The sequence below is a fragment of the Vipera berus genome, assembly GCF_964194415.1.
Source record: "Vipera berus genome assembly, chromosome: 3".
NCBI classification, from domain to species: domain Eukaryota; kingdom Metazoa; phylum Chordata; class Lepidosauria; order Squamata; family Viperidae; genus Vipera; species Vipera berus.
The window spans coordinates 63,209,844-63,236,523 of record NC_138204.1 but is presented as its reverse complement, the minus strand read 5'-3'; the positions used below and the strand labels follow the sequence as shown (position 1 = coordinate 63,236,523).

At 38.9% G+C, this 26,680-nt stretch overlaps 2 protein-coding genes across 8 annotated transcripts in view; one reads left to right on the top strand and one right to left on the bottom strand.

Moving 5' to 3' along the window:
- CC2D1B (coiled-coil and C2 domain containing 1B) overlaps window positions 1-26,680 on the top strand; it is a 65,957-nt gene that overhangs the window by 24,358 nt on the left and 14,919 nt on the right. For 3 of the 4 annotated variants that reach the window (XM_081324137.1, XM_081324135.1, XM_081324136.1), the window contains exons 15-25: window positions 2,652-2,824; window positions 3,971-4,096; window positions 5,311-5,369; window positions 8,834-8,950; window positions 9,216-9,289; window positions 10,021-10,079; window positions 11,510-11,561; window positions 13,825-13,924; window positions 14,509-14,599; window positions 17,674-17,804; window positions 18,260-20,784. In XM_081324137.1, coding sequence (XP_081180263.1) covers window positions 2,652-2,824; window positions 3,971-4,096; window positions 5,311-5,369; window positions 8,834-8,950; window positions 9,216-9,289; window positions 10,021-10,079; window positions 11,510-11,561; window positions 13,825-13,924; window positions 14,509-14,599; window positions 17,674-17,793 — 971 coding nt within the window. In that variant the 3' untranslated portion in view covers window positions 17,794-17,804; window positions 18,260-20,784. Of the gene's footprint in view, window positions 1-2,651; window positions 2,825-3,970; window positions 4,097-5,310; window positions 5,370-8,833; window positions 8,951-9,215; window positions 9,290-10,020; window positions 10,080-11,509; window positions 11,562-13,824; window positions 13,925-14,508; window positions 14,600-17,673; window positions 17,805-18,259; window positions 20,785-26,680 lie in introns of those variants that run through there. The other variant, XR_014025969.1, reaches the window with a different exon arrangement.
- ZFYVE9 (zinc finger FYVE-type containing 9) overlaps window positions 21,013-26,680 on the bottom strand; it is a 54,267-nt gene continuing 48,599 nt past the window's right edge. For all 4 annotated transcript variants that reach the window (XM_081324133.1, XM_081324134.1, XM_081324131.1 and 1 more), the window contains 4 exons: window positions 26,510-26,672; window positions 25,634-25,739; window positions 24,523-24,699; window positions 21,013-21,440 (listed from right to left, as the gene is read on the bottom strand). In XM_081324133.1, the coding sequence (XP_081180259.1) occupies window positions 21,279-21,440; window positions 24,523-24,699; window positions 25,634-25,739; window positions 26,510-26,672 (608 nt within the window). In that variant the 3' untranslated portion in view covers window positions 21,013-21,278. The remainder of the gene's footprint in view (window positions 21,441-24,522; window positions 24,700-25,633; window positions 25,740-26,509; window positions 26,673-26,680) is intronic.

Genomic DNA, 26,680 nt, shown 5'->3' with positions numbered 1-26,680 from the left:
GCCGCCTTCAGAGAAAGGCGGCAGCCTGCAAATGGGCCGCGGCAGCTTCCCCAACGGACGGCGCCACTGCCCGTTCGGAAAGGTGCGCGCACCTCTCCGAACGGGCGAAGGTGCGCGCGCACCTCTCCAAACCTTTGGAGAGGTGCGCGAGCACCTCCGCCCGAAAGAGCAGTGGCGCCGCTCGTTGGGAAAGCTGCTGTGGCCCGTTTGCAGAGCTGCCGCCTTCAGAGGAAGGCGGCAGCCTGTAAACGGGCCGCGGCAGCTTTCCCAACGGACGGCGCCACTGCCCGTTCCGAGAGGTGCGCGCACACCTCTCCAATCAGGTGGAGGTGCACGTGCACCTCTGCCCGAACGGGCAGTGGCGCCGCTCGTTGGGAAAGCTGCTGCGGCCCGTTTGCAGAGCTGCCGCCTTCCTCCGAAGGCGGTAGCTCTGTAAACGGGCCGCGGCAGCAGGTTTGTAAACGGGTGGCGCTGCCGCCCGTTCGGGTGGAGGTGCGCGCGAACCTCTCCGAACGGGCGGAGGTGCGCGCGCAGCTCTCCAAACCTTTGGAGAGCTGCGCGCGCACCTCTCCGAATGGAAAGTTGCCGCGGCCCATTACTAAACTACATATTGCAGAGCACACATAACTTGCCAGTTTCTAAGGAAACTGGGCAATTTTTCCACTCAAAATGTGGCGCTGAACTAAGCGATGGCAACGGAAATGCTATGGCCTTGCACTTCCGTATTTCACTGCGTTTAAGAGGCCGGAGAAGAAAGGCTGGTTTGCTTTTTAACGAGCGCCAAGCAGTTCCTGACGCGACTCGGCTCTCAGAGGCTCCAGAAAAACCAAACCCGTCGGCTGTTTAGCTGGGAAAATTAAGTCCCGGGAGTTCTTTTTATAGCCACAAAGCAGCAGGAAAGTTCAGAGTAGGTGCGGTTGGGCCTCTCAGCATTACCCTTCACGTAGTCGCGCACAGAGGTCCCCTTTTTCTGCTTGGGGGAATGCGAGGCTTCGGTGACCGAGGCCGCGATCGCGATCGCGGCGGGTAAGGAAAAGGGAATCAGGCTTCTTTCAAGGGTTTGTCGTATCTCTGCCACCCCCCTCCACCCAGTCTCGCCCCTTGTGTTCTTTCTGCTGCGTGGGAGGCAGAAATACTGAGGCAGCCAGCGCTGCCTGAGGGCTGATCGTGCTAAATTTCTGCCTTTCTCGTAGTTATTAAAGTATCGAATGGCACCAAGAAGAGGGGTGGGGTTCTGCCATTTTGTCGAAATGGGAAAACGTCGAAGTTGGGGAGCAAGTTCCTCGGAACTCTCCGGGACTTTTTAAATTAAATCAGCACAATACTAGGCTGTGTGGAGAGCTGATGCAATGGAGGAGGGCTGCCAGTTTGTAAGGTTTGGGCTTTTATGTCGTGGGGAAAAAAGCACTTTAACAACAGGATCTTTTCTCGTAAAGAAAAAACAAAAAGCTCACGCTCTGTGTTGCTTTTCTTTCTCCCTGTATTTCTAAGATTACGGAAGCTTTGCCAGAAAATTTTATGCGGGTGGTTGAAAGATGGCATCACAATAAGGAGGTGACCGTTTGACTGGGTGCCAGATTAATGTCGGCTCTGCAAACGGGCCGTCGCTGCCGCGCAACCGGTTCCATCACACATAAAAAAGTGGCAACCGCACACGTGCGTCTGCGCACGCGCAAAAAACATTTTGCGCATGCGCAAAATGTTTTTTGCGCATGCGCGTGCGCTCCCACTTTTTTTTATGTGTGATGGAACCGGTTCCCAGTGGCTCTTTTGCTTTTTCAGGTTGCCGACCCCTGTATTAGACCAAATGGGCAGTTTGAATCCCAATTGCATTGTGACCTCCCAACCCCTTTTCTTTGTACCCCGGAGCCATTTTAATTACGACTGGCATGTTTCTTCACAATTTTTGACTTGAGAAACATGCAAAAATTGTAGTGGATGCCCTAAAACAGTATAATACAGTTTAAACTTCTGAAAAGAGAAAAGGGAGGAAACCCCCCCCCCCCACACACACACAGAAAACTGTATTACGCCCCCTGGTTAGACCTGCTGCAGATTCTCAGGAACAAAAGGTGGTCTACCCTTGCTTTCTTCCAAGCAGATGCTTCAGGGAAGTTCGGAGGTGAGGACCAGACATAGCTACCCTTCTTCAGTCTTTGACTGGAGGTTCTTCCTCAGAATTATGTTCAGAAAAAACAGAATGAGTAAAAAAACACCCTAGTGAAAAATGTACTCGGGTGCTTTGACATATTTGTCGTCTTCCATAAAGATAAAATTACTCTCACACTTGCACAGTGTAACCTCAGTGCCTTTGTATACAATTGTATTCAATTGTTGGCTTTCTGTTTATTTGCCTATGACAGGGGTAAGCAACCTTGGCTCTTTTATGACTCGTGGACGACTCAGGAATTCTGGGAGTCCACGAGTCATAAAAGAGCCAAGGTGGCTTACCCCTGTCCATAGGCAAATAAACGGAAAGCCAACAATCAAATAGCTGACCCAGGAATTCTGGGAGTTGAAATCCATGAGTCATAAAAGAGCCAAGGTTGCCTACCCCTGGCCTATGAGATTAAATAAAAAGCATTAAACCTTGTCAGATCCACATCTAAAACATTTTTTTTAAACTGAGGAACTTTTTTGTTTCCTTTCAGCCAAGGAGCATCTTGAATTTCTAGAGAACAGAAAAAAGCAATACCTCAAGGCTGCGGTTCAGGCAAAGAAGAAAAATGATCTCGAACAAGCCAAGGCCTACCTGAGAACAGCGAAGAGCTTAGATCCAAAAATTGAGATGGCAAAAAATGGCAAATTGGTGGATATTTCAAAGGTCAGCAAGACTGGCATATTTTGAATGTCTGTATGTGTTCATATACAGTACATGTATATATAGTCACCAGTAAGAAAGAAAGTAAGTCTCTTGAATTTGGGGCAAATGAAATATTTGTACTATCCACTTGCCCAGTTGTTTTCTTCACACCAACCTTGAATTATAGGAAGTTGATTTGGTATATTTTACATTTTTCTTCAAATAATCTATTGTTCATATGTTTGGAGCAGTTCAACTGAGTGATGAAGAAAGAGGTAATTTAATGGTTGCATTCTTATATATAGTTCAGGATTTTTTAAGCCATGGTTTCTTGAAATATCAGTTATTTGCAAATTCTCACATTGAATGTACAGTGTCATAGATGCAAAGTTATCCAAAACATTTTGGGCCGAGAAAGTAAAGGATAATATAAACATCCCTTCCCCTTTTCCACGCTCAGGATTCAACCCAAATATTTCTTCCCAATTGCTAATGGAAAGTGTTATCCCCAAAACCTTAGGAAAGATGGGGCAGGCAAAGTTCCTCACAGCCTCAATTACTGGGGTTCACTCAGCATTCTCGTAGATGGATCACTGGCCTTTGAAAGCAATTCGGTGTCATGTGGCACCGCATTCTGATATTGCCTGCTAGTCCAAGAAAACAAATACAGGTCATCCTCAACTTATCACCGCAATTGGGACTGGGACTTCCATCGTTAAGTGAGGTTATTGTTAAGTGAGTGGCACCCAATTTTACAACCACCCGGCTTCCCTCATTAACTTTACTGGTCAGAAGCCAGCTGTGCAATAGAGATCACATGATCCCGGGACATTGCATCCATCATAAATATACGCCAGTTGTCAAGAGCCTGGATTTTGATCATGTGTCCATGGGAACACTGTGATAGTGGTAAGTGCAAGGACCATTTGTAAGTCACTTATTTTTTGGTGCCATTTTGAATGATCATTAAATGAATGATTGTAAGTCGAGGACTACCTGTATATTGTACCCACATGAGCCCTTGAGATCAAGGATTATATTCTAAGTGTTCTGTTGCCCTTTGCTCATTGTCTCCCCAGTCTTTTCCTGTCTCCTATGAATGGCCTTTCTTTGTCTCAGCAACACTTCCCAGGAAATCTCTGACGTGTTCTGTGTTCTGCTGTACAGTTGCCTTCACCTCCTACGGATGACGAGGGTGATTTTATTTTCGTACATCATGAAGATGTTAGACTTTCTCAGAAAGCAGAAGAAGTTTACGTTCAGCTCATCAATCTCCTGAAAGACCAGCATGAGGTAAGTGGAGGGGGTCTGAACTGGAGTCCATTAGCAAGTCTTGGGAGTCAGATCACATCCTTTCTTGCCCCAAACCTCTCCAGCTCAGTGCAGCAAAAAGCAGATGCTCCAAGGAGTACCTCTCTTTGTCTTTATGTAAAACTTTACTTTTGAATGCCTTTGGTATCAGTAAAGGAGAATATTTGTAGCTCAGGGTTGAAATGAGGGATCTTGGGTGCTCTCTGAGACAGCACTGATGACGTTACCTAGTTTGGGTAATGAAACGTCTGCAAGAAAACAAGCAGGCTCAGAGAGCACCAAGGACCCCCTCAGTGCTTTGGGTTTAATTCAGGAAAGCACAACTTGTTTCACCGGGAAGAATTTTATCAGACTAACCCCTCCCATTGGCCTGAGTTCTGAGGGCTGCAAAAGGATGCCGTGGGTCAATACTTTTTTGCACTTCCGATTTAAATTTTGGTTTGTTTGAACAAGGCAGAATCACCGTGATCTTTGCACACGTTTTTTTTTTAAGAAACGACGGTTCCAAAGAATCAAAATTCACTTGGGTTGGCAATTTTTTAAAGAAACGTTTCTGTTTCCTTATCCCTAGCCATGTCTGAAAATGAAAGAGTATAAACCACATTTTTCTGCTCACGCGTAGTGGTAAACTATGCATAAAACTATGTCACGTCATTATGTCCGAAATGAGCCGTGCTGCTCTCTGCTTATAATTGGAATTCTGTCATCCAGTGAGAAACTACAGCAGTATTTTCCCATCACTTTTTCTATAATCGTTTTTTCTCATTTAATTGTATAGAAAATGGAGCTAGGCCTCCTTTGGGGGTAAGGAGGAGTTTACAAGGAAATGAAAAAGATAGAAGCCTAATCAGATGCTTCACTCCTCCTTATCAGCCAAGATGCAAGTAGATCAAATACCACCCAGCAGCACAGTGTCATCCTTGCTCCACATTTCATTCACATACCCTTAACTGCCTCATAAATTCAGAGTAATTTGACGGAGCTAAAAAGATTGGTATTGGAATTGTGTGATTGTGTGTGTGTGTGTGTGTGTGTGTTTAGCTTCTCTTGCAAGCATGTAGGAACCACTAGGTTGTAAGCCTGCAATATGTAGCGGTATGATTGCTTGGTTGTAATAAACCAGAATTTTGCACATCAGACTGGATAAATTTCCTTTCAAGTCATTTTCAAATGTTTGTTCTATTTTCCATTAATAGAAATGTATGCAGTATTCCAAACAATTTATGCATCTGGGAAATGTAACTGAAACTTCAAGGTAGGTTTGTAGTTCAAGATATTTTGTTGGGTGTAGTAATCTGGGGGCGAATGCGCATGTAACCTGGGAGAGTTTGCAGTAGATTTTCTTTCCTTGTAAGTTTTTCTTTCAGTTGTTTGGAAGAAAGCTGTTTCTTCTGCCTTGCTATCTGAAGCTTAGGGGAATTTTCTTGGTCTCTTTTGTATGGTACTGGGCATATTAATCCGGATTTGTAGTTAAATATATGCAAGTCTTCTTTGCTTCTCTAACAGAAGCTGCTATGTTTTTAGAAAGAGGCATTTCTTTCTGTTGAGAAAGAGAAAAAGGTTACTTAAGATGATGTTTGTTCTCAGCAGAGGTTATTTTTTTTAGTACTTTTATTAAAATGAACTGATTGCAACCCAGATAAACGTTAACAGACTGTGTAAAATGTACTTAATTGCCATATGGTATTCCATAAATCTATACCCAATTTTAGTGTCTTATTAAACTAATGTGTAATACGAAATTTATTTATTTTTAATGTATTTTATTACTTTTTTACAATAACAGTCTTTAGTGCTTGGTAAACAACATGTTGTCTGGGTTCATATATTTAACAGCAATCAATAATAGTTAATTTCTATAATTCCATAATCAACATGCTGGCTAGTGATACATTTCCTTGATCTTCTCTTCTTCCAATAGTGTTTTCCTTTTGCCAACATTGAGTAAATACAATTCTTAGTACTTTCAATACATACAAAGTTGAATGTAAACATTTTTCTAGTGTTTATACAAATAACATTAATATCAGTGTATAACATCATCATGGTTTGAAACAATTGTCATTTGAATTAGTTGCAACACAGCATACATTTCCTCCTGGAAGATATTTGCCCTGTCTTGAAGTATTATTCCTGCAGATCTCTGATGTTCCAGGCTGGGAGCTTCAGAAAAGAATCTTGGGTGTGGTTTCCTACCACTTTTAGTTAAGAATGCAACATCCATTTTATCTCCTCCCTCTAAATAATCTTTCACAGTATCATAATCCCCATATCTTAGTCTTATCCAACCAACCAGTCTTAAGGTCCAAACAACAAAATCTTGTATAGTTCTTGTCTTTATAGTCCAATGCGTTTCCAATTGTCAGTCCACCACTAAAAGCAATATTTTATAATGGGTCTTCTGCTCAGGGGGTCCTAAAATTATCAATCAGCCAAAATTTGCAGTCCAAAATGTTCAACTACCTAAGAGCAATTCAGGAGCTTCCCCACTAGAAAAGTAGCCTAAAAATCACAACTCAGTAAGAGTTTATAATCCAAGAAGGTCAGCAATTTTATAACAATTGTAGTTCTCACTCTGTAGTAGATAGCCCAATGTATTTTCTCTCCTCTGTTCCCAGCTGTTCTCTGTTTAGCTCAAAGTCATTGAGAATCAAAGGGACAGGTTATTTATTTTTTATTTTTATTTTAATCCCATTTATATCCCGCCCTTCTCCGAAGACTCAGGGCGGCTTACAATCTAAGCACAAATCAAATGTGCTTAGCAATAGCCTTCATTCTATGTATATGCCTGCTTATTAGGGCTTTCTCTCCCCCCCCCCAGCGGCATTATTACAAAGTCAGCTTATTGCCCCCAACAATTTGGGGCCTCATTTTACCTACCTCATTTTACCTACCTCGGAAAGTTTCTGGGCAACTTGTCAGTTTTTGAACCAAAGCAGCTATAATTTTATACTCTAATCCGCCACTAGATGTCAGTAACCATTCATTTTCCCACTTTTAAAACAGAAAATTATTTTCTTGTAATTTCATCAATACTCTTTCGAAGGGAAGATCTTAACTACTCCCACAATTTTCAGATTTATCCAGACTATAGCTTTATATTAAATTCCATTTCAATATATTTCATTCCCCATAAAAATTAGAGCTGCTTCCGTCTATGGAAGGGGGTGGAAATCCCCTTCCTTCTCACTTTCGGAGGATTTTTGCTTCTTGGGGATCTTTTCCAGGAAACCAGTTGCAAGATAGAAGAGAGAAGATTGATATTCTCACCCAGTTTCAAACACGCTGTTCACAGTCTGTTCTAGTTGGTGCTTTTGGACTTCCCCTGGCAGGATGAAATTGGCCATGGGGTGCAGAGTCCCGCAATCTCAGTTGTGTTGGTACGACGCAAAACCAGAAGTCTGTAATAGGAAGGTTAATTTGAAGCAAATTGCAGAATTTCGTAGAGAACACTCATATCCTTTGCTTGTTGAAAAATGGCCACATCAATAATGTCCAGTGTTGCAGAATATCCCAAGTGAAATGTTGTAACCTATATAAAAGTATTTAATGGCTGTATGCTATTCCATAAATATCAAAGTAATTTTAATATGTATATTACTTTTCTGGGACACGGTGGCTCAGTGGGTTAGGACACTGAGCTTGTCAATCAGAAGGTCGGCAGTTTGGCGGGTCGATTCCCGAGTGCCGCGTAACAGAGTGAGCGCCTGTTACTCGTCCCAGCTTCTGCCAACCTAGCAGTTCAAAAGCACATAAAAATGCAAGTAGAAAAATAGGGACCACTACGGTGGGTCCGTGCGCCTTTGAAACAGAGATGAACACCGGCCCCTAGATTTGGAAACGACTGTGCGGGGGAACCTTTACCTTTACCTATTACTTTTCTACATGATTCCTGGCATGTGCATTCAGTGCAAACCAGTATTTTTAAAATTTGGCAACTTTAAGATGTATGGAGTTCAACTCCCAGAATTCTCCAGCCAGCATGAATTCTGGGCATTGAAGTCCACTCATCTTAAAATTGTCAAGTTTGGAAAACACTGGTATAAACCCTCTCTCTTAGTCTGTAGTTGAGCACCAGTTCTAACCAGTTTAGGACTGTCCATGCCAACTCAGAATAGCTACAGTTTTCTTCAGGAGGTTTCTTCAAGGCTATCCAGTTCCTGCTACTGTCTGCGTAATCTCTTTGCTTTATATATTTTTCTTTGTCAACCAAGCTTTTCCCATACCCAGTACAGTTTTAAATAGAATAGAATAACAGAGTTGGAAGGGATCTTGGAGGTCATCTAGCCCAACCTCCTGCTCAGGCAGGAAGCCCTATATCATTTCAGACAAATGGTTGTCCAATCTCTTCTTAAAAACTTCCAGTGGTGGAGCATCCGCAACTCCTAGAGGCAAGTTGTTCCACTGATTAATTGCTCTGTCAGGGAATTTCTTCTTAGTTCTAAGCTGCATATATATTTATTGTGTGGAAGAATTGGCCTTAAATGTTTGATTTCCAAATCCATCAGTAATAGTATCTGAATCACTTTGATTGTTATTCATCAGCCTTAGTACCATCACTTTTAATTTCAGTCAGCAGCCAGGATCTTATCTGAAGTGCTATCCAGGAATTTGAGTATTGGGACTGTATGCTTATCACTGTGATAAAAACTGTTCCAAAATCTATTTTTCCATTTGTCATCTCCACTCTACATCCCGTTTCCTTACCCTGTATTTCAGGTTTGAAAAGCTAGCTCAGCACTGTAAAAAGGATCTGGAGATATTACAGCTTGCACAGAAGCAGGGATTAGATCCCCCAAGCCATCACTTCGAAGAACGAACCTTTAAAATTGTAAGGTATGGATTACCAAGGGCTGATCTTCTGTGAGCAGTGATAAGATTATAAAACTCTTCTTCGTGTACCTTGATGAACTGTTTGAAAAATTTGGGAGTAAACAGTCTAGAATTCTGTGCACTTCTGTACTGATGCTTCCAAACCTTAAAGCTGCATTAGAATATCCATAATTCAGACTTCTACACCTTTGTTACACTTGGTTTGGAAAACCTAAGGTAAATAAAACAAAATGGAGTCATTCATATATTCTTTTAACTTGCCTTGTAGAATATTTTCAGAACTCAGTAGCACAGAAATGCATCTAATCATCGTTAGAGGAATCAATCTACCAGCTCCAGCAGGTAATTCACAGCCAACATGTTATTTTGGGGGACCTTTCTTGCCTTTTTAAGTTTCCTTCATTTGTAAATCTCGGAATTCATGTTCATAAAGACCTAACTCTGTAGAATGGTTTTTTGCCAATTTTATATTTCTAGATAAAAGTCTGCTTTAGGGAACTGATGGGTTTTCAGATAATATGGTGGACGAGGGGGCTTTCAGGAAGAAAGAGGAATAAGTAAAAAGTGCCTTTTCAGTTCTTTCTATCAATGGGATTCTCCTGTGCTGGCTTCATTTCATGACATCAAAATTAGAACGTTGAATATTAAAGATGATAAATATTAAACTATTCCTGCTTGGGTGACTTCTAAATTCTCTTGTGGGATTGAAGAGCTATTGTAATATACCTAAGTTCAAACTCTCCCACACCTTCAAAAGATGATCTTCCAGGTGTTGGGTTTGATGTAGTTACAGCAATGGAATTACTTTGACAAGAAAATGTTAAAAGTACAAACAAATGCAATGTCTTAAATTGGGCTACGTTGAATATATTAGATTTACTAAAGTGGAGCTTTATAGATGTTGATCTCATGTACGGTAATCTGTAAAAATTGTGCTTCTTAAGATTTGCAAAGAATTTGGGATCTAAAAAGCAGCCTTCTTAATAATTCACTAATTATTATTTTCTGTGAGATTGCTGATGCCATGAAGAAGCTTACAATTTACACTCAGCTGGTTTATTCTTTTTATCCAGGTGTGGCGCCTAATGATTTGGATGCCTTTGTGAAATATGAATTTCACTATCCTAACACAGTAAGTATACAGTCAAACTTGTGGCTTCTGTTAACCTCTGGAGTATTTATTACATGCCAAATTTTAGGAATTGTTTTGTCTTTTTCTGGGTATTCAAATATCAGCACTTTGGAGAGTTAATATAAGTAGTAAATATGAGTACGTACATTTCTCTTCCACAGCCTGATTGACAGGTGTTAGTGCTGGAGAGAAACAGAGGACAATGTGTCAAATAGAAGAAATTTGAAGATGCCATATCCTAGTTTCTCATATTTGCAATTGATAATATGTATTTATTTTCCTTAGCGCTCAAGGGACTACATTATCTCATTAATCCTCATAGCCATTCTGTTTTAACACATGAACAATATCATATCCAGATTAAATGTCTATGGAGATTTTCAATCATCCAGATCGTGGTTGTCTCAAAGGTGCTTTTTCAAAAGGCAACTGGACTTTCTTGATTTTTTTTCCTTGAAAATGTTTTGCTTCTCATCTAAGAAGCTTCTTCGGAATTGAGAATTATTTTCAAGGGGGGGGGGAACCACAAGAAAACCCAGTTAGCTTCTGAAAAGCACCTTTGGGGCAGAATACTGGGTAGGATTTGGGAAAACAGAAGCAATTTTTTTTCATCAGGGAGGAAGTTGAGAAAAGGAAAAAAGCTGGGAAAAAGAGGTAAGGAGAAAAGAAAAAGAATTTTATAGGATGCAGCCAAAAAAAAAAGACAATAGGCTAAGCTAATAAGCCAAGTGATGCTGTCAGGAAACTTTCTCAGTAGCCAGAGATTGTGGGGGGCTGGAGAGGAAAGGAAGACTGGTATGGATTCTAGGACCTCTCAGAAGGCAGAACTTGCAATTTTGCCTCTGAGTAGGAAGCACTCCCCCAGTCAGAGCTGGTGCACATGTGGCAGGGCATTCATTCATTCATTCGACTGGTTTGCCACCAATCTTGTCTATAGATTGTAGATTAATAACTGTTCAGTTATATTTATAAATAAGTATAACTGACTGTGGGCTAAGTTATTTAGCAGAATGTCTGACTGAAATTATTCCTATACATTCTAAAAGGTCTAGAAGGATAGGCATGTTCCAAATTCTTTCTATCTACAAATGCAACCCAGGAACTGAATCTTTCATGGTACAATCACTTCAGCCAGTCAGAATATTTCATGCTTTCTTTTGTTTTGAAATGTGGGAAAACAATAAGGCTGCATCTAGCCAATGTTGAGTAACTTTCCTCCCTTCTTTGGGTTTTTGGAAGCATTTAGTCAACCTTGGATTATGATAAACTCTTTATCAATTCACAGATCACTTTTACTCATGCCACTGTGGTTCATTTTTCCAAAATAAAAACATACAAAATCTTACAAATCTATCATACTGATGTAGGGGTTAGTTTAGTTGCTTCTTAAATAAATATTTTCACCTGTGTTTCTTTTTTTTCAAAACCAGGAACAAGCTCAGAAAAGCAAAACATCAGTGGTTAAAAATACCAACTGCCCAGGTACGTGCATTGGGTTTTCTTTTATATTTAGTTTTAGTTTAGTTTAGTTTTATTAAATTTTTATACCGCCCTTCTCCCGAAGGACTCAGGGCGGTGAACAGGGCATATAATAAAAATACAAAAGTACAAAAGTTAAAAAAGAATTAAATTATTGCCCAAAATAAAACAGTAAAAATATACAAATATTAAAACCCTAAGTTAACTCCCCATCAGGCCAGGCCAGCTTGATCGAATAAATGGGTCTTTAACCCGCGCCGGAAGGAGCGGAGATCCGGTGCCATCCGGAGCTCAACCGGCAGTTGATTCCACAGAGCCGGGGCGCCCACAGAGAAGGCCCTCCCCCTGGGGGCCATCAGCCGGCATTCTCTGACCGGAGGCACCCTGAGGAGGCCCTCTCTGTGGGAACGCACAGGGCGGAGGGGAGTCGACGCCGGCAGCAGGTGGTCCCCGAGGTATTCCGGACCCATGCCATGTAAGGACTTAAAAACCATCACTAAGACCTTGAACCTCACCCGGAAGACAACTCGTAACCAATGCAGCTCGCGGAGCAAAGGTGTAACATGGGAGTACCGGGAAACTCCCAAGACAACTCTCGCGGCTGCATTCTGTACCAGTTGGAGCCTCCGAGTGGTCTTCAAGGAAAGCCCCATGTAGAGAGCATTGCAATAGTCAAGACGAGAGGTCACGAGCGCATGAGTGACCGTACACAGGGCATCCCGGTCTAGATAGGGCCGCAACTGACGCACCAGGCGAACCTGAGCGAAGGCCCCCCTTGTCACGGCTACTATATGATCTTCTAAGGTAAGCCGTGAATCTAGGAGGACTCCCAAGTTGCGAGCCCTATCCACGGGGAGAAGCAGGTAAAAAATAATTAGAATAGAATAGAATAGAATAGAATAGAATAGAATAGAATAGAATAGAGAATGAACCTTTATTGTCAAAGTACAGCCATGTATACATTGAGATTGGCTGAGCCTCCCTATAGAATAGAATAGAATAGAATAGAATAGAATAGAATAGAATAGAATAGAATAGAATAGAATAGAATAGAATAGAATAGAATAGAATAGAATAGAATAGAATAGAATATAGAATATAGAATATAGAATATAGAATAGACTATAGAATAGAATACAATAGAATACAATAGAAAAGAGAATAGAATAGAATAGAATATAGAACAGAACAGAATATAATAGAATATAGAACAGAATAGAATAGAGAACAGAATAGAATTAGAATTAGAATTAGAATAGACCTTGGAGGTCTTCTAGTCCAACCCTCTGCTCAGACAAGACACCCTATGCCATTTCAGACAAATGGTTGTTCAATCTCTTAAAAACTTCCAGTGTTGGAGCATTCACAACTTCTGGAAATGGTTTCGGAACCAGGATAAATGTAAACAATTCTGTTTTACATTCAGCTCTCTCAACGGAATATTGTTGACTGTAGCCTTTCCTAACCTGATATGCCCTCCAGAGGTTTTCATTTTTTAAAATCTGAGCCAAGACCAGGTGATGGGTCTACTCTTGTTAGCGGCTTTTGAAGTCAGAAGCAGAAACTTAAATGAAATTCTTTTAACTGGAAATCATTCAGCCTTAGGCCTGAGAACTTGTACTGGTTATAGGACTCTAGCAGGTGTTCAGTCTATTACAAATCCAAGAAATTCTGAACTACATAGTACATTTTCCATGTAATGTTTTAAAGAATTAAAAGTAAAATTTTTGCCAACTGCATGATCGCTTCTTGGATCTATGGTTCTTACACTATTTAGCATAAATCCTATAGCATGTTTTTTTAAAGATCATAATGATGTCACTTAGCTTGTATTCCAAACATTTATATCCATAAATAACATTAAGGTAAAATTAAGGTACAGTCCAGAAGCTTAGGGGATCCCAGGTTATACAAACCCTGATTACTTTGCTCCCTTAAGCAATGGGAGCAAAAGCAGCAACTTGTCATTTTTCTGCATATGCAAAATGGCATTTCCTTTGGATTATACATGAAAATTCAAACATGTGAAAATACCAGCTTTTGCAAGGATTCCCGAAAAGGATTCCTTGTTTAACCTGAGTACTGTCTGTGGAAATATGATATTGTTTAAGTTGCAGAACTAAACTAGGGTCATAGTCATGCCATATAAAGTGGCAAAAAAATGTGTTTTTTGGACCACTGGCTACATGTTCTGCTGGAGATTTGAATGACTCCACAACCTTTTAACTGTTCCAGGTATTTTATGCAACTTTCTTTAAACTTGTAGAATATAATCAGCTATTCAAGTTGAACATTAATCGAAATCACAGAGGTTTTCGAAGAGCAATTCAGACCAAAGGAATCAAATTTGAGATTTTTCACAAAGGGTAAGTGTTCATGTCCAGGGGAGAGTAATACAGTTAGTTGCATGAAACATAATCAAAACGTTCTGTTTGAAAAAGAGGGGACACATTCTGTGACTCTATTGACTTTTGGAAGTTCTGCTGTGCCTCAAGGAAAACAGGCAGAAAATAATCTTTATGGCATAGTTAATCAAGAGTGGACAGTTAGATGGGTGGAATATAAATTTAATAAATAAAATAAAAAGAACTAAGGTGCTTGACATTATTCTGAAGGGAATCCATCCCAACAAAAAGCCAGGTTGTAAAGTGTCTCTACTCAGGTCTCAGCCCTCACCCATGTTTGTGTGTGTGCACGCATGTGTATGTGTGTGAGAGAGGAGGTGAAGAATCTGGCAGTAAGCCATGACCATTATTAGCATATTAGCAAACGTGCAGTTGGTCAGCTTTCTTCTAGTTACCTGTATTTTGTCCATATTTGACTCCAAAGAAATTAATGAACCAAAGATTGTCAAAATTTCATGTCCTGAATGAGTATAGAATGTTGTTGCTACTTCCAACCCAGTTCTTAAGAGAGCTTAATTCTGGTTTTGATGATTTCCTTTTCCCAGATCCTTTTTCAGGAGTGACAAGCAAGTGGGAGCAGCACATTTGAAACTTGACAAATTGGAATCTGAATGTGAAATTAGAGAGATTGTTGAGGTACAGTGCCAAGCTTTTTGAACAGAACTATATTAAAATGGTATTTTCTTTGTCTCATTTTGTATTCTGAAGATACACTACAAAACGGGATATAACTGATTTCTATCCCTGGCAGTTCCTTGATAATATTGTCTTTGCTATATGCTGGTTCCAAAACAGTTGGAGGATTCATCCATGTCTTTATGTGGATAAGAAATTCTATTGAAATTTTCAAATAATGTTTGTTATGTGGCTTGGTACAAGAATGCAAGAATTATGTGCTGACCAACTTAGTTCATCTTCCTTAATCACATCCTCTTCTGCATATTTCTGTGCAATCTAAATGCATAAGAAGTTGACTAGAAATTCAATCCATACTGTGTATTGTTGTTGTTAGCTGCGAAGTCGTGTCCGACCCATCGCGACCCTATGGACAAAGTTCCTCCAGGCCTTCCTGTCCTCTACCATCTTCTGGAGTCCATTTAAGCTCACGCCTACTGCTTCAGTGACTCCATCCAGCCACCTCATTCTCTGTCGTCCCCTTCTTCTATTGCCCTCGATCTTTCCCAGCATTAAGGCTCTTCTCCAGTGAGTCCTTCCTTCTCATTAGGTGGCCAAAGTATTTGAGTTTTAGCTTCAGGATCTGGCCTTCTAAAGAGCAGTCAGGATTGATCTCCTCTAGGACTGACCGGTTTGATCGCCTTGCAGTCCAAGGGACTCGCAGGAGTCTTCTCCAGCACCATAGTTCAAAGGCCTCAATTCTTTGGCGCTCAGCCTTTCTTATGGTCCAACTTTCACTGCCATACATTGCAACTGGGAAGACCATAGCCTTGACTATACGCACTTTTGTTGACAGGGTGATGTCTCTGCTTTTTAGTGTGCTGTCTAGATTTGCCATGGCTTTCCTCCCCAGGAGCAAGCGTCTTTTAATTTCTTGGCTACAGTCCCCATCTGCAGTGATCTTGGAGCCCAGGAAAACAAAATCTGTCACTACCTCCATTTCTTCCCCATCTATTTGCCAGGAATTGAGAGGGCCAGATGCCATGATCTTGGTTTTCTTAATGTTAAGTTTCAACCCAAGTTTTGCACTCTCCTTCTTCACCCGCAACAAGAGGCTCTTTAGTTCTTCTTCACTTTCTGCCATTACAGTGGTATCATCTGCGTATCTTAGGTTGTTGATGTTTCTTCCGGCAATCTTAATTCCAACTTTTGATTCATCTAGCCCTGCCTTTCTCATGATGTGCTCTGCATATAAGTTAAATAGGCAAGGCGACAGTATACAGCCTTGCCGGACTCCTTTCCCAATTTTGAACCAATCAGTGGTTCCGTGTCCAGTTCTCACTGTTGCTTCTTGGCCCGCATATAGATTTCTCAAGAGACAAATAAGATGATCTGGTATGCCCATCTCTTTAAGGACTTGCCACAGTTTGTTATGATCCACACAATCAAAGGCTTTAGCATAGTCAATGAAGCAGAAGTAGATGTTTTTCTGGAACTCCCTAGCTTTCTCCATGATCCAGCGTATGTTAGCAATTTGATCTCTAGTTCCTCTGCCTCTTCGAAATCCTGCCTGTACTTCTGGTAGTTCTCGATCCACATACTGCTGGAGTCTAGCTTGTAGGATTTTAAGCATAACTTTACTTGCGTGAGAAATGAGTGCAATGGTGCGATAGTTTGAACATTCTTTGGCACTGCCTTTCTTTGGAATTGGAATGTAAACTGATCTTTTCCAATCCTGTGGCCACTGTTGAGTTTTCCAAATTTGCTGGCAAATTGAGTGTCATCTCTTGTTTGACCATGTCCAGCTTTCCTTGATTCATGGATCTTACATTCCAGGTTCCTATGGAGAAAAAATCTTTACAGCATCGGACTTTCCTTTCACCACCAGACACATCCACAGCTGAGCGTCCTTTCGGCTTTGGCCCAGTCGCTTCATTCTTTCTGGCGCTACTAGTACTAGCCCTCTGCTCTTCCCCAGTAGCATATTGGACGCCTTCCGACCTGAGGGGCTCATCTTCCAGCGTCATATCGTTTTGCCTTTTGGTACTGTCCATAGGGTTTTCATGGCAAAGATACTGGAGTGGGTTGCCATTTCCTTCTCCAGTGGATCACGTTTTGTCAGAACTCTCAGCTATGACCTGTCCGTCTTGGGTGGCCCTGCACGGCATAGCTCATAGCTTCATTGAATTACGCAAGCCCCTTCGCCACGACAAGGCAGTAATCCATGAAGGGGATACTGTGTATAGAATTGGATATCTTAAGGTAATACATTAGTACAGGGGTGTCAAACTCGCAACATCACATGACGTGTTGCGACTTTTTTTCCCATTGCCGGCAATGGGGTGGGCGCGGTTTCAGCATGACGCATCCGGCCTGTGGGCCGGCAGTTTGATACCCCTGCATTAGTATATATTTTGCTGTTTCCAAATAAGCTTTCTGATATATTTGTTCATAAATTTGTAAGAAGGGAAAGCTTGAACACAAAATTTATTTGTTTTAATAATGCCTTTTAAACTATGATATAATTTGCCCATGTAGCTTTGCACTATTCTTCCGTCTCTGTGTATTGTTTACCATATGTACTGATAATCATACATAGCCAAAACTGTATCATACACATACAAATAAGTATTTTTGGCAGATTTTAAAAAGGTCATGAAGATTGAACATGGTTAGAAACAATTTGTTGAGATGGAAAAAAATAGGGTGGAGAGAAATTTAAGTGATTTATTTGAATAAAAGGAAACGATTTACTGTATAGCACATTGTCATTGGTCATACTAAAAATGCTTTAGTGCAGTAGTCCCCAACCTTTGCGGCCCAGCCGGTGGGGGAAGGAAAGAGGGGAACTGGGCCAGGAGAGCAGTGGGCCGGCGCACATGTGCGCGATTGCCTACCAGCCCACCGCTCATACCAGTTGAGCTGTGCACGCATTCCAGCCAGCCACTTGCACGGCCCAATTCTGAATAGGCCACGTCCTGATAGTGGGCCGTGGCTCGGGTGTTGGGGGCCCCTGCTTTAGTGTGTTCCAAGTCACTTCAATTATCTTGGAATTTTGTTGTGTTTTCTTCCATTTATGTCTTTTCTGTCTTAAGGTTTTGGATAGTAGGAAGCCTACTGGAGGCAAACTGGAAGTAAAAGTAAGACTTAGGGAGCCACTTACTGGGCAAGATCTTCAGACAATTACAGAAAACTGGCTAGTCCTTGAACGCTAATTCTGCTGAAGGTAGGAGCATTTATCTTTCCTCCGTAATCCTATAGGTGGGGAAAATGATTTCAGTCCAGTCTTTAACTTGGAATAATGTGTTTTTCATATGCAGAATTGTAACTTCACTTTGAGCTTTATTTAAAAATACTCTTAGCTTGTATGTTTTTATCATTTCATTACTAAAAACATTCAAGACTTAAACGCTAAAAAACACCCAAGTAAATTATACAGGTGATCACTACTATTCACCATCAAGAAGTAACAACAGATAGGTATAATTGTCAGAGATACATGTAAAAAAGTAATTAAAATTTCCCCCTAGAAGTAATTTTTATGGAATTGCTTTTGAATTGTATGGGGGAAAGTCAGTGTATTTCAGCAATGGATGGTATTTTTATTTACAGTCATAGGATGTTTCTTTGTTTTTCTCTTTTTTTATAAAACTATGCCGACTTTTTCTTCCCTGCACCCAGATCCAGGAATGCTAAAAGCTGCAGAATGGACTTCACATGAAGTTTCTGCAACCACCAAAGATGTTCAGTGAATGCACTACTAAACATAACATCTTTATTTTCATAACTATCATATAGTATGAGTTGGTAAGCTTTGTAAGTCTACTATTAGGAATGAAGGTATTGATATACAAAGAGACTGACCTATTTTAACCTTTCTTGAGGCTAAAATTGTTGGTAATACATAAAAGGTACTTGTTAATGTGACTGCTGACTTGAGCAAACAAAGGACATGTTGGTAAGTGTGGACAAGAGTTTAATAAATAGCAGTATAATTAAGGTATGATGCAGCAGCTCCAGTGTGTTATATAACCTGCAATTAAGATGTGTTTCCTACCCATGGAATAAATGGATAGTCTTGTTTACTGAGGTGTAGGTTAAGCAGCTGTGATTGTATCTCTTTAAATTGCCTGCAATGAAGATTTTAAGTTACTGTACATCTCTTCATATATGCATCTATGTTGCTCAAGTGTGACTAGAGCACAAACCTTTTCAAAGGGAAGCCTGTATGAGATGTAAGATAGTTAATAGTTCCTTTTTAAATTCTCATTTGTATTCCTTTTGCTCTTCTGTGAACTGAGGCAGAAGTAAAACTGTTTACTATTTAATATCAGGATTTTGATCTTGCTTCAGCAACTACAGTAGATACAGAACAATTTGACTGAAAGTACAAGACAATTGTTTCCTGCCTCCTAGATAGAACATGCTACTAGGGATCCAAATTATCTTTTTCTCCAGTTTCATGGCTTCCAGCAAGGGAGTTGCAGAAGATTTCCACAATATGTGTGTGACTTCATACATACACTTAAGTCTGCCATGCAGCCAGCATTCATTTCTGTCTTAAGTCAGTGGAGACAATGCAGCATTCTGTTGTAATTTTAATAAATTTAATATACAAAACTACATGTTGAAAATAAAAATATAATATGCAGTCTTTGCAGTGTTAACTGAATTTTAAAAGTACATTTTTTTTTCTTTAAACAAGTACTCAGTTCTTAACAATATGGTAATCTTAAAGTCATTTAAAGGCTGTGGTTGAAGCAAACCAGTCAATAGAATTTTGCACAAACATAGCCCAAACAAATGATTTTCTGCAGAGGGATGAAAAGTTCAGCCTTTCTCCATTTGTCAATAACTTTAATGCAAAGCTAAGTTACTGAAAAGCCTGCTTCTAATAGTGAAACTGGGATGCAGCTAATAAAGTAAGAATCTACAGCAATAGTAAAGAGCAGTTGTATTGACTTTGGCAATTCAGCCTGTAAAACAATGCTATTGCAGAAGGAGAGAAAGCTCATAAGGAACTTGAGTTTATGTGCAAGGAAAAGAAAGAACAAGAAACTTAAAATTGCTTTGCGAGCCCCTCCTTTTGCACATGATTTCACAAGTGCCCATTAATATCTACCAGTTCCCTCTTGCGTGGCTAAACATTGAATAATATATTTAGGGTTAGCATTACATGACCTATTTATGGGGTTAACCTTTAATTGTTAGAAGATTCATTTTTCTGTCCTTCAGTTTGAGGCTTCGATCTAATTCCATTCTAATTCCCATTCTAGTTGCAGTTTAGCATCAGCTGTTATTTTTATTTATTTTTTTTTACAAGTTTAAGGATGCAGAGGCAATTTATTCAAAAATGAAATCTACACCTGTTCGTGTATATGGCTATCTACAGAGAAAAAAAATCTGTTTTGCTGCCACTGCTGTCCGTACCTGCCCTGCAATATAAATTTGCTAGTCCATTTTCTGATCCGCATTTAGTAAAGCTCAGTCTTTTATCTCCTTGCACATGGACGATAGCTACTCATTTGGATAGCATTGGCCAAATGATACCTGGATTTATTTTCTCAATCATTTGACTCGTTACTGTTTTCTCAGGAAATGTGGTGTTAACAGGAAAATGCTCACATTCTCTTGCTGTCACTGCCAGCCTGATACGTTTTCGCAAGAAGGCTCAAATCTGCAGTCTGCTCAGTTCATTTCCAGTGAGGCAAGGTACGAGCTTTCTAACTTGTGAAAGCAAACCATGGAACAGTAGGCAAACTTGCTAGAATTCTCAAGAGGATAGCTTTATATAGTGCTGCTACTATAAAGTGCAGGGTTAATTGCTATGGATCGTTGTAAGTAGAGTACACATCAAAAAAATTAAAGAGTACGTTCCTTTAAAAGAAGTTGAAAAGAAGAGCAATTTCATGTAATTGGTCATTTTAAAACTAAAGAAAACTGCCAAAAGCATAAGACTTACTAAAGTGCAGGGGAAAAAACCCCCCAAATTCTTACAGCAGGTTTGCCAATTTCATTCTTAAAGAAGACTAAAAAAAAAAAAAGTAAGGTAAAGCACAGAAAATACAAGCTTAATTTACATACAATTTTTGGAAAGATTTCTGCTTTGGGCAGATGTAAAAAGTATCTTCCTGATGTTTTGTCTTTCTTTCTGAGCCTCTCTGAAGAATAGGCCAGCTTGTCCTGGAGGTACTCTGACCAATAAAGTGGTCACAATAATGTAAACAATATATTTTAAATGTCTAGAGAAATTAACCATAAACAGCAGTATAATGAGGTCAGAATGGAGGTCTTGATTGTTTCTTCATAATAAGTTTATCTACAAAAGTTAAACGTTGACGCATTTCTTTTCCTTATTCCCCAAGTGGTCTCTGCATTCTTTTGAGCATCAAATACATGACTGCAGTTGCCTTTAAACATGACCATTATTGGTTTCTATTTCTATTCATAAGAGATGTGTATTAGCTGCAAAGATAGCATAGCCATTTTGTAACATAGAAGCTGCCCTGATCCTGTTTGTTGACAAATGCATAGACAATTCAGAATTATGGAACAACTGTTCTCACCCCCCCACACACACACCCACTCCACCCAACCCCTCACAATAGTGTTAACTAAAAGCTTAATTTTCCAGTTTTAAAGTGCAAATGATTCAGATACAACTGCTGCTAGAACAGGTCTGAAAGAAAATGAAGTCCTCTTATGAGATGTTTTCCAGAATATAAAAAATAAGCTCCATTATGACTGGGCCCTCGCTCAGCTGGCACGCCCCTCCATGAATCACTGGAACTAAGGCACTGTCCAGATCATTCATGTACTGAACAGGCAGTGGCTGGCCGTTGCTCCCAGCCTGGTAGCCTACCTAAAAAGAAAGAAAATAACATGCTTCAAAGTGGGTAGGACAAGAAACATTATTTTAAGAAGAAATTATTTTTATTCAAGACACATTTATTTATTTTACAATATTTAGAGATCAACCCAATCCTATAGACTCTGGGCAGTTTATAGGTTAAGAAACAAGTAAAAGCAAAATAATATTTTTTTAAAAAATAAAATACTTGCAAAGAGATTCATTTTGGGCTAAACGCTAATTGGGGGAATATGGTCTTAAGTATCTTTTAAAGCATCAGAATTTGGTCAGGAATAACATCTTGAAGTGAGCCTTTAGAAGAGATGTTTAAATTATAATACAGTATAAAAAATAAACTTTAGCCGACTTTCCAGAAATGTAATATTGTAGGCAAATGAAACAAAAGTATATCAATATTGGAAATGTGGGCTGTAAAATGAGAGCACCACTAAAAGAGATACATCAAAATTAAGGCATAAAGAGTGTAGAAAAAGCTGATGACATGGGTTCCCTGCAAGTAGTCCTTGACTTTTGACCACACTTGGGACCAGAATTTCTGTCACTAAGCAGTGCATTTATTATGAGAGTCATTTAACAACCACAATGATTTGCTTAATCGTTAACTTTTAAAAAAAGTTTTATTGGTTTTCTAGTTTTACATTTAGATATTTAAAAAGCAACGTGGCGGCTGAGCTGGTCGATAATTCAATTACATACAAATATCTTTACTAAAAGAGCCTTGGTGGAGCAGTGGGCTAATGCCTCCTTAAAGTAACACCAGCTGCCTGCAATTAGTGCAGGTTCGCATCCCACCAGGCTCAAGGTTGACTCAGCCTTCCATCCTTCCGAGGTAGGTAAAATGAGGACCCAGATTGTTGGGGGCAATAAGCTGACTTTGTAATAATGCCGCTTGGGGTGTGTGTGAAAGCCCTAATAAGCAGGCATATACATAGAATGAAGGCTACTGCTAAGCTTGTAAGCTGCCCTGAGTCTTCGGAGAAGGGCGGGATATAAATGGAATTAAAATAAAATAAATAAAAATAAGTCTCAAACTACTACATTAAGTAGTTCCTCTCTTTTCCCCTTAGTATTATTTACTGTCTCATGTTTAAACTAATACAATTCTTATTATATTAATTAAATAGAAATAACTATTACATTTATCTATAATTTTTAGTTTATACATATCCTGGTTATTTTAACATTCAATCTCCATAGACAATCAATGTCCTAATTAGTTTTTCCCAATTTTTAGTTTCCCATTAATATTTAAGTTTAAAATTTAATATTTATAATTTCCAAGTTTTAAATGACCACAATTCCCTTTATCGCAATTCATCACAAAATCTAATATTCAGAATACACGTCTTATCTATTTAAATATATTCTATTTCTCACCATCTTCCATCAACTAATTAATAATACAATATAACATTCTTATTTTCTAGTAATTTCCAAATGTCTTAAATTTAGTAACCAAAATTTTCACTTATTTCAACATTAAATACTTCCTCTCTTTTTCTCTTGAGGCCTACTCTCTCATATACATTTATTACATTTATCAATATATTTTTAGCTTATATATATATATCTTAAATTACTTTTACATTCAACTTTTATAAGCAAATCAATAATCGAGTTTAACTTTTAATATTTATTACTTCCAAGTTTTAAAAGACCAAAGTTTTTGGTCTTAATCGTAACTTTTAACTACCCCTTTTGCCATAGTTGTTAAGCCAACCACTGTGGTTGTTAAAAGAATCATGCAGTCATTAAGTACTGGGAAGGTCACAAATGCCAATTACATGACCTTGGGACACTGTCACAAATGTTATCCTGGTTGCCAAATATCCAAATTATGATCACACGACTGCAGGGACATTGTGACAATCATAAGTGTGAGGATTAATTCTAAGTCACTTTTTCATCACCATCAAATTTTTGAAACTTTGAATAGACTTTAAACAAATGGTTATAAGTCAAAGGCTACCTGTAAGTATTACAAATATAAAAATTCTTTCAGAAAGAGGCCTCAAAATTATGCATGTCATGAATACAACATAATTAGAGGTGGAGTTACTAATATGTATATATAATCTAATTATATATACTGGTTCAACTTCAAACGAGCTAGAATTGACACTGTATGCATTAATAATAATAATAATAATAATAATAATAATAATAATAATAATAACAACAACAACAACAACAACAATAATAATAAAGTTGGAAGGGACCTTGGAGGTCATCTAGTCCAACCCCCAGCTCAGGCAGGAAACCTTATACCATTTCAGGCAAATGGCTGTCCAGTCTCTTCTTAAAAACCTCCAGTGTTGGAGCATTCACCACCTCTGGAGGCAGGTTGTTCCACTGGTTAATTGTTCTAACTGTCAGGAAGTTTCTCCTTAGTTCTAGGTTGCTTCTCTCCTTGACTAGTTTCCATCCGTTGCTTCTTGTCCTGCTTTCAGGTGCTTTGGAGAATAGCTTGACTCCCTCTTCTTTGTGGTAGCCCCTGAGATATTGGAACACTGCTATCATGTCACCCCTCACCCTTCTCTTCATTAAACTACACATACCCAATTCCAGCAACCGTTCCCTATATGTTTTAGCCTCCAGCCCCCTATTACTGATTATGGTTGTGCATGCTCTGAAGATGATTCAAGCATCACATTAATAAATCTCTGCTATTCATTATAGAAACCAGACTTTTATCGTTTCTGTGAAATTCTGAAAAATGGTGCCACTGTTTTATAGAATCCACTCATTAAAGTTAATGTGGCCCTTAAACCAGAAGCAGGGAGAAGCTGAAAAATTAAAGCTATCTTAATAAACATCAGATAATTTTGGCACTTGTCCAAGGTCTAAAACTCTTCTGAAGTATTCTTAAAATATGCACAACTTTATTACTGGTACTGTATCAATTTGGATTCTACATTAATCCTTTGGTACCTGATCTTATAGTCTGCCTCACCCCTTTCCTCTAGCAAGGAGCCTCCAGGGTATCCATTCATTAAACAAATAGAAAAAAATGTTTTATTCATATGCTCATTCCAAAGAAGCAAAAAGTATTTCTCCCAGAAATGTTACTTACTTGATCAGTGTCAAGTGTAACTCGTAGACCCAGCTTGGTCATTCCATCTTCCTTCAGCAGCTTCAGGTGTGGACATAAGGCCAGGCAGAAAGCCTTAGCCACATTCTCAGTCAGTCTGCTATGATCTGCTGGGTCACTCAGACCATTATGTTGGTCATCATTTTCCAAAAAGAAAACCTTAACATAAAAAGAATTGTTCCATATGTCAGCCCCAATAAATATAAATGTTTATAAAGCTGCATTACAACCGTAGTTGTATATCAGTGTATACTGCTGTACATCAGCGATTGCATGACCTCTGTAGATGCCATGCACTAAATAAATAACAGTAGTTTGGCAACTCAAAAACATTGGCAATTTATTAAATAATTCAGTTAATGGCAAGTGGCAGTCTAAGAAATGAAAGGATATAGAGTAAACATGAGGAATTATGCAGTGAAATAAGATGAGTGTCAAATGTCTTAAATGTCAGAAATAAAATCATTCTATTTATATTTTGACAGACATTGTGGCACATCAAGATAGCTTTCAGAATTATAAATAAAAGTTTGCCTTTAAAAATTACATTTCTGTTCAAGGCATCTGTTCATATCATTAGTATCATGAAAGAGAAAAGAAATTAGAAGATAAATAATAAACATGACTTCAAAAGTGACCTTAATTAAATTTTATAATTGTAGTTATGATACACAAGGGTGCTTGCAGCCATTCCACACACAAATGGTTTCTTATAAATAAAAGTTAAGAGGGAATATGTTCACATTCAACTGTAGAATAATTGGTGGAATATTGTGCAAATTTTAATGCTCTATTTCCCATATTGGTATCTATGTAAATTTATTAACTTATTTTTGCAATTATGTATTATCCTTTCAAAGCTCAAGGCAGAATACATGGGGATATATCCTGATAATTATACGAAGCAGATTAAGCTGATAGAATCTACCCAACAATCAGCCAATGAGCTTTGTGATCACATAAGGACTTGAATGTGGGTCTTCCAGATCAAGTCAGTATTAACTACAACACTGCACTGGCTCTCATATATATGAGTTACTATCACATAATAAAGATTCTAGCTTTTACATACAAAATAATGTGATTTCCTCACCTCTGTCCACCTAATGACCTTCCCATTTGCTTTATATTCTGAACCGTGGAATATCTTCACACTTATTATAAACTCCATAGATTTCCCATCAATAGGACTTACAACACTAGAATGTGGAAGGAAGAGATAGTTCTATTAGCAGTAGGACTTAATACTGCTTTAAGTCCTGTCTTCATATGCTGAAGTAATTATCAATGCTGGTCCAATGTAATAATGTAAACTGGGTCTGTTTATCAAAATAAGTTCATATAAAAGAATAATGCAGCATACTGAAATAGGAGCAGTTAAAAACATGCTACATATTTAAAATAACGTATCTGAAGTATCACCAGATAGTTTTTAGGTGAAACAACTTTTGTCCAAGCGTCCCTTTCTGGTCAGGTAAGTATAGTCTTAAAGTCCTTAAACATATAGAAGAGCCAAAAACCATCCACAGAACTGTTAAAAGTATGGTGGCATCTCTGCCATATATAAAAAATTCTCTGAGAGAATCTGTTCTAATTTTATATATATATCTACTGGCTTTGAATGTAGACTTTAAACATGGACAGTATATGAAAAGTCATGTAAGAAGACATTATCTAAGTTAATCTTAATATTTCAACGAGCATGCCCTATCAGGAAACACAACTCCTCTGGCTGGGCAAAAAGAAAATGCAGATTAGTACACACCATTTCGACATTCCTACTGTCTCTTTGAAGCTAAAGTCCAATTTATTCCTTCTTTTGGCTATGCAGGAGATAGAATGGAAAAATTCTCCACCAGAGCATTATGTACAGCAGATTCCTGTTGGTTCACATGATGTTAATTATAGCTCAGCATTACATGTGAAGCAATTCAATAAAACTAAATAAAACAAAAAGTTGTTGAGGTACCCTTTGTTGAAGTTTTTATCATCATCCACCCACTGAATATGCACATGTTCTTGAGGTTCTTCAGCATCCACTTTTCCACAAGAAATTGTGAAGTCTTTCATCTCCCTCAGAGCTTGCCTCAGGGAGTCCATATTTTCAGCTGTTATCTGTACCATCACACCATCTACATAT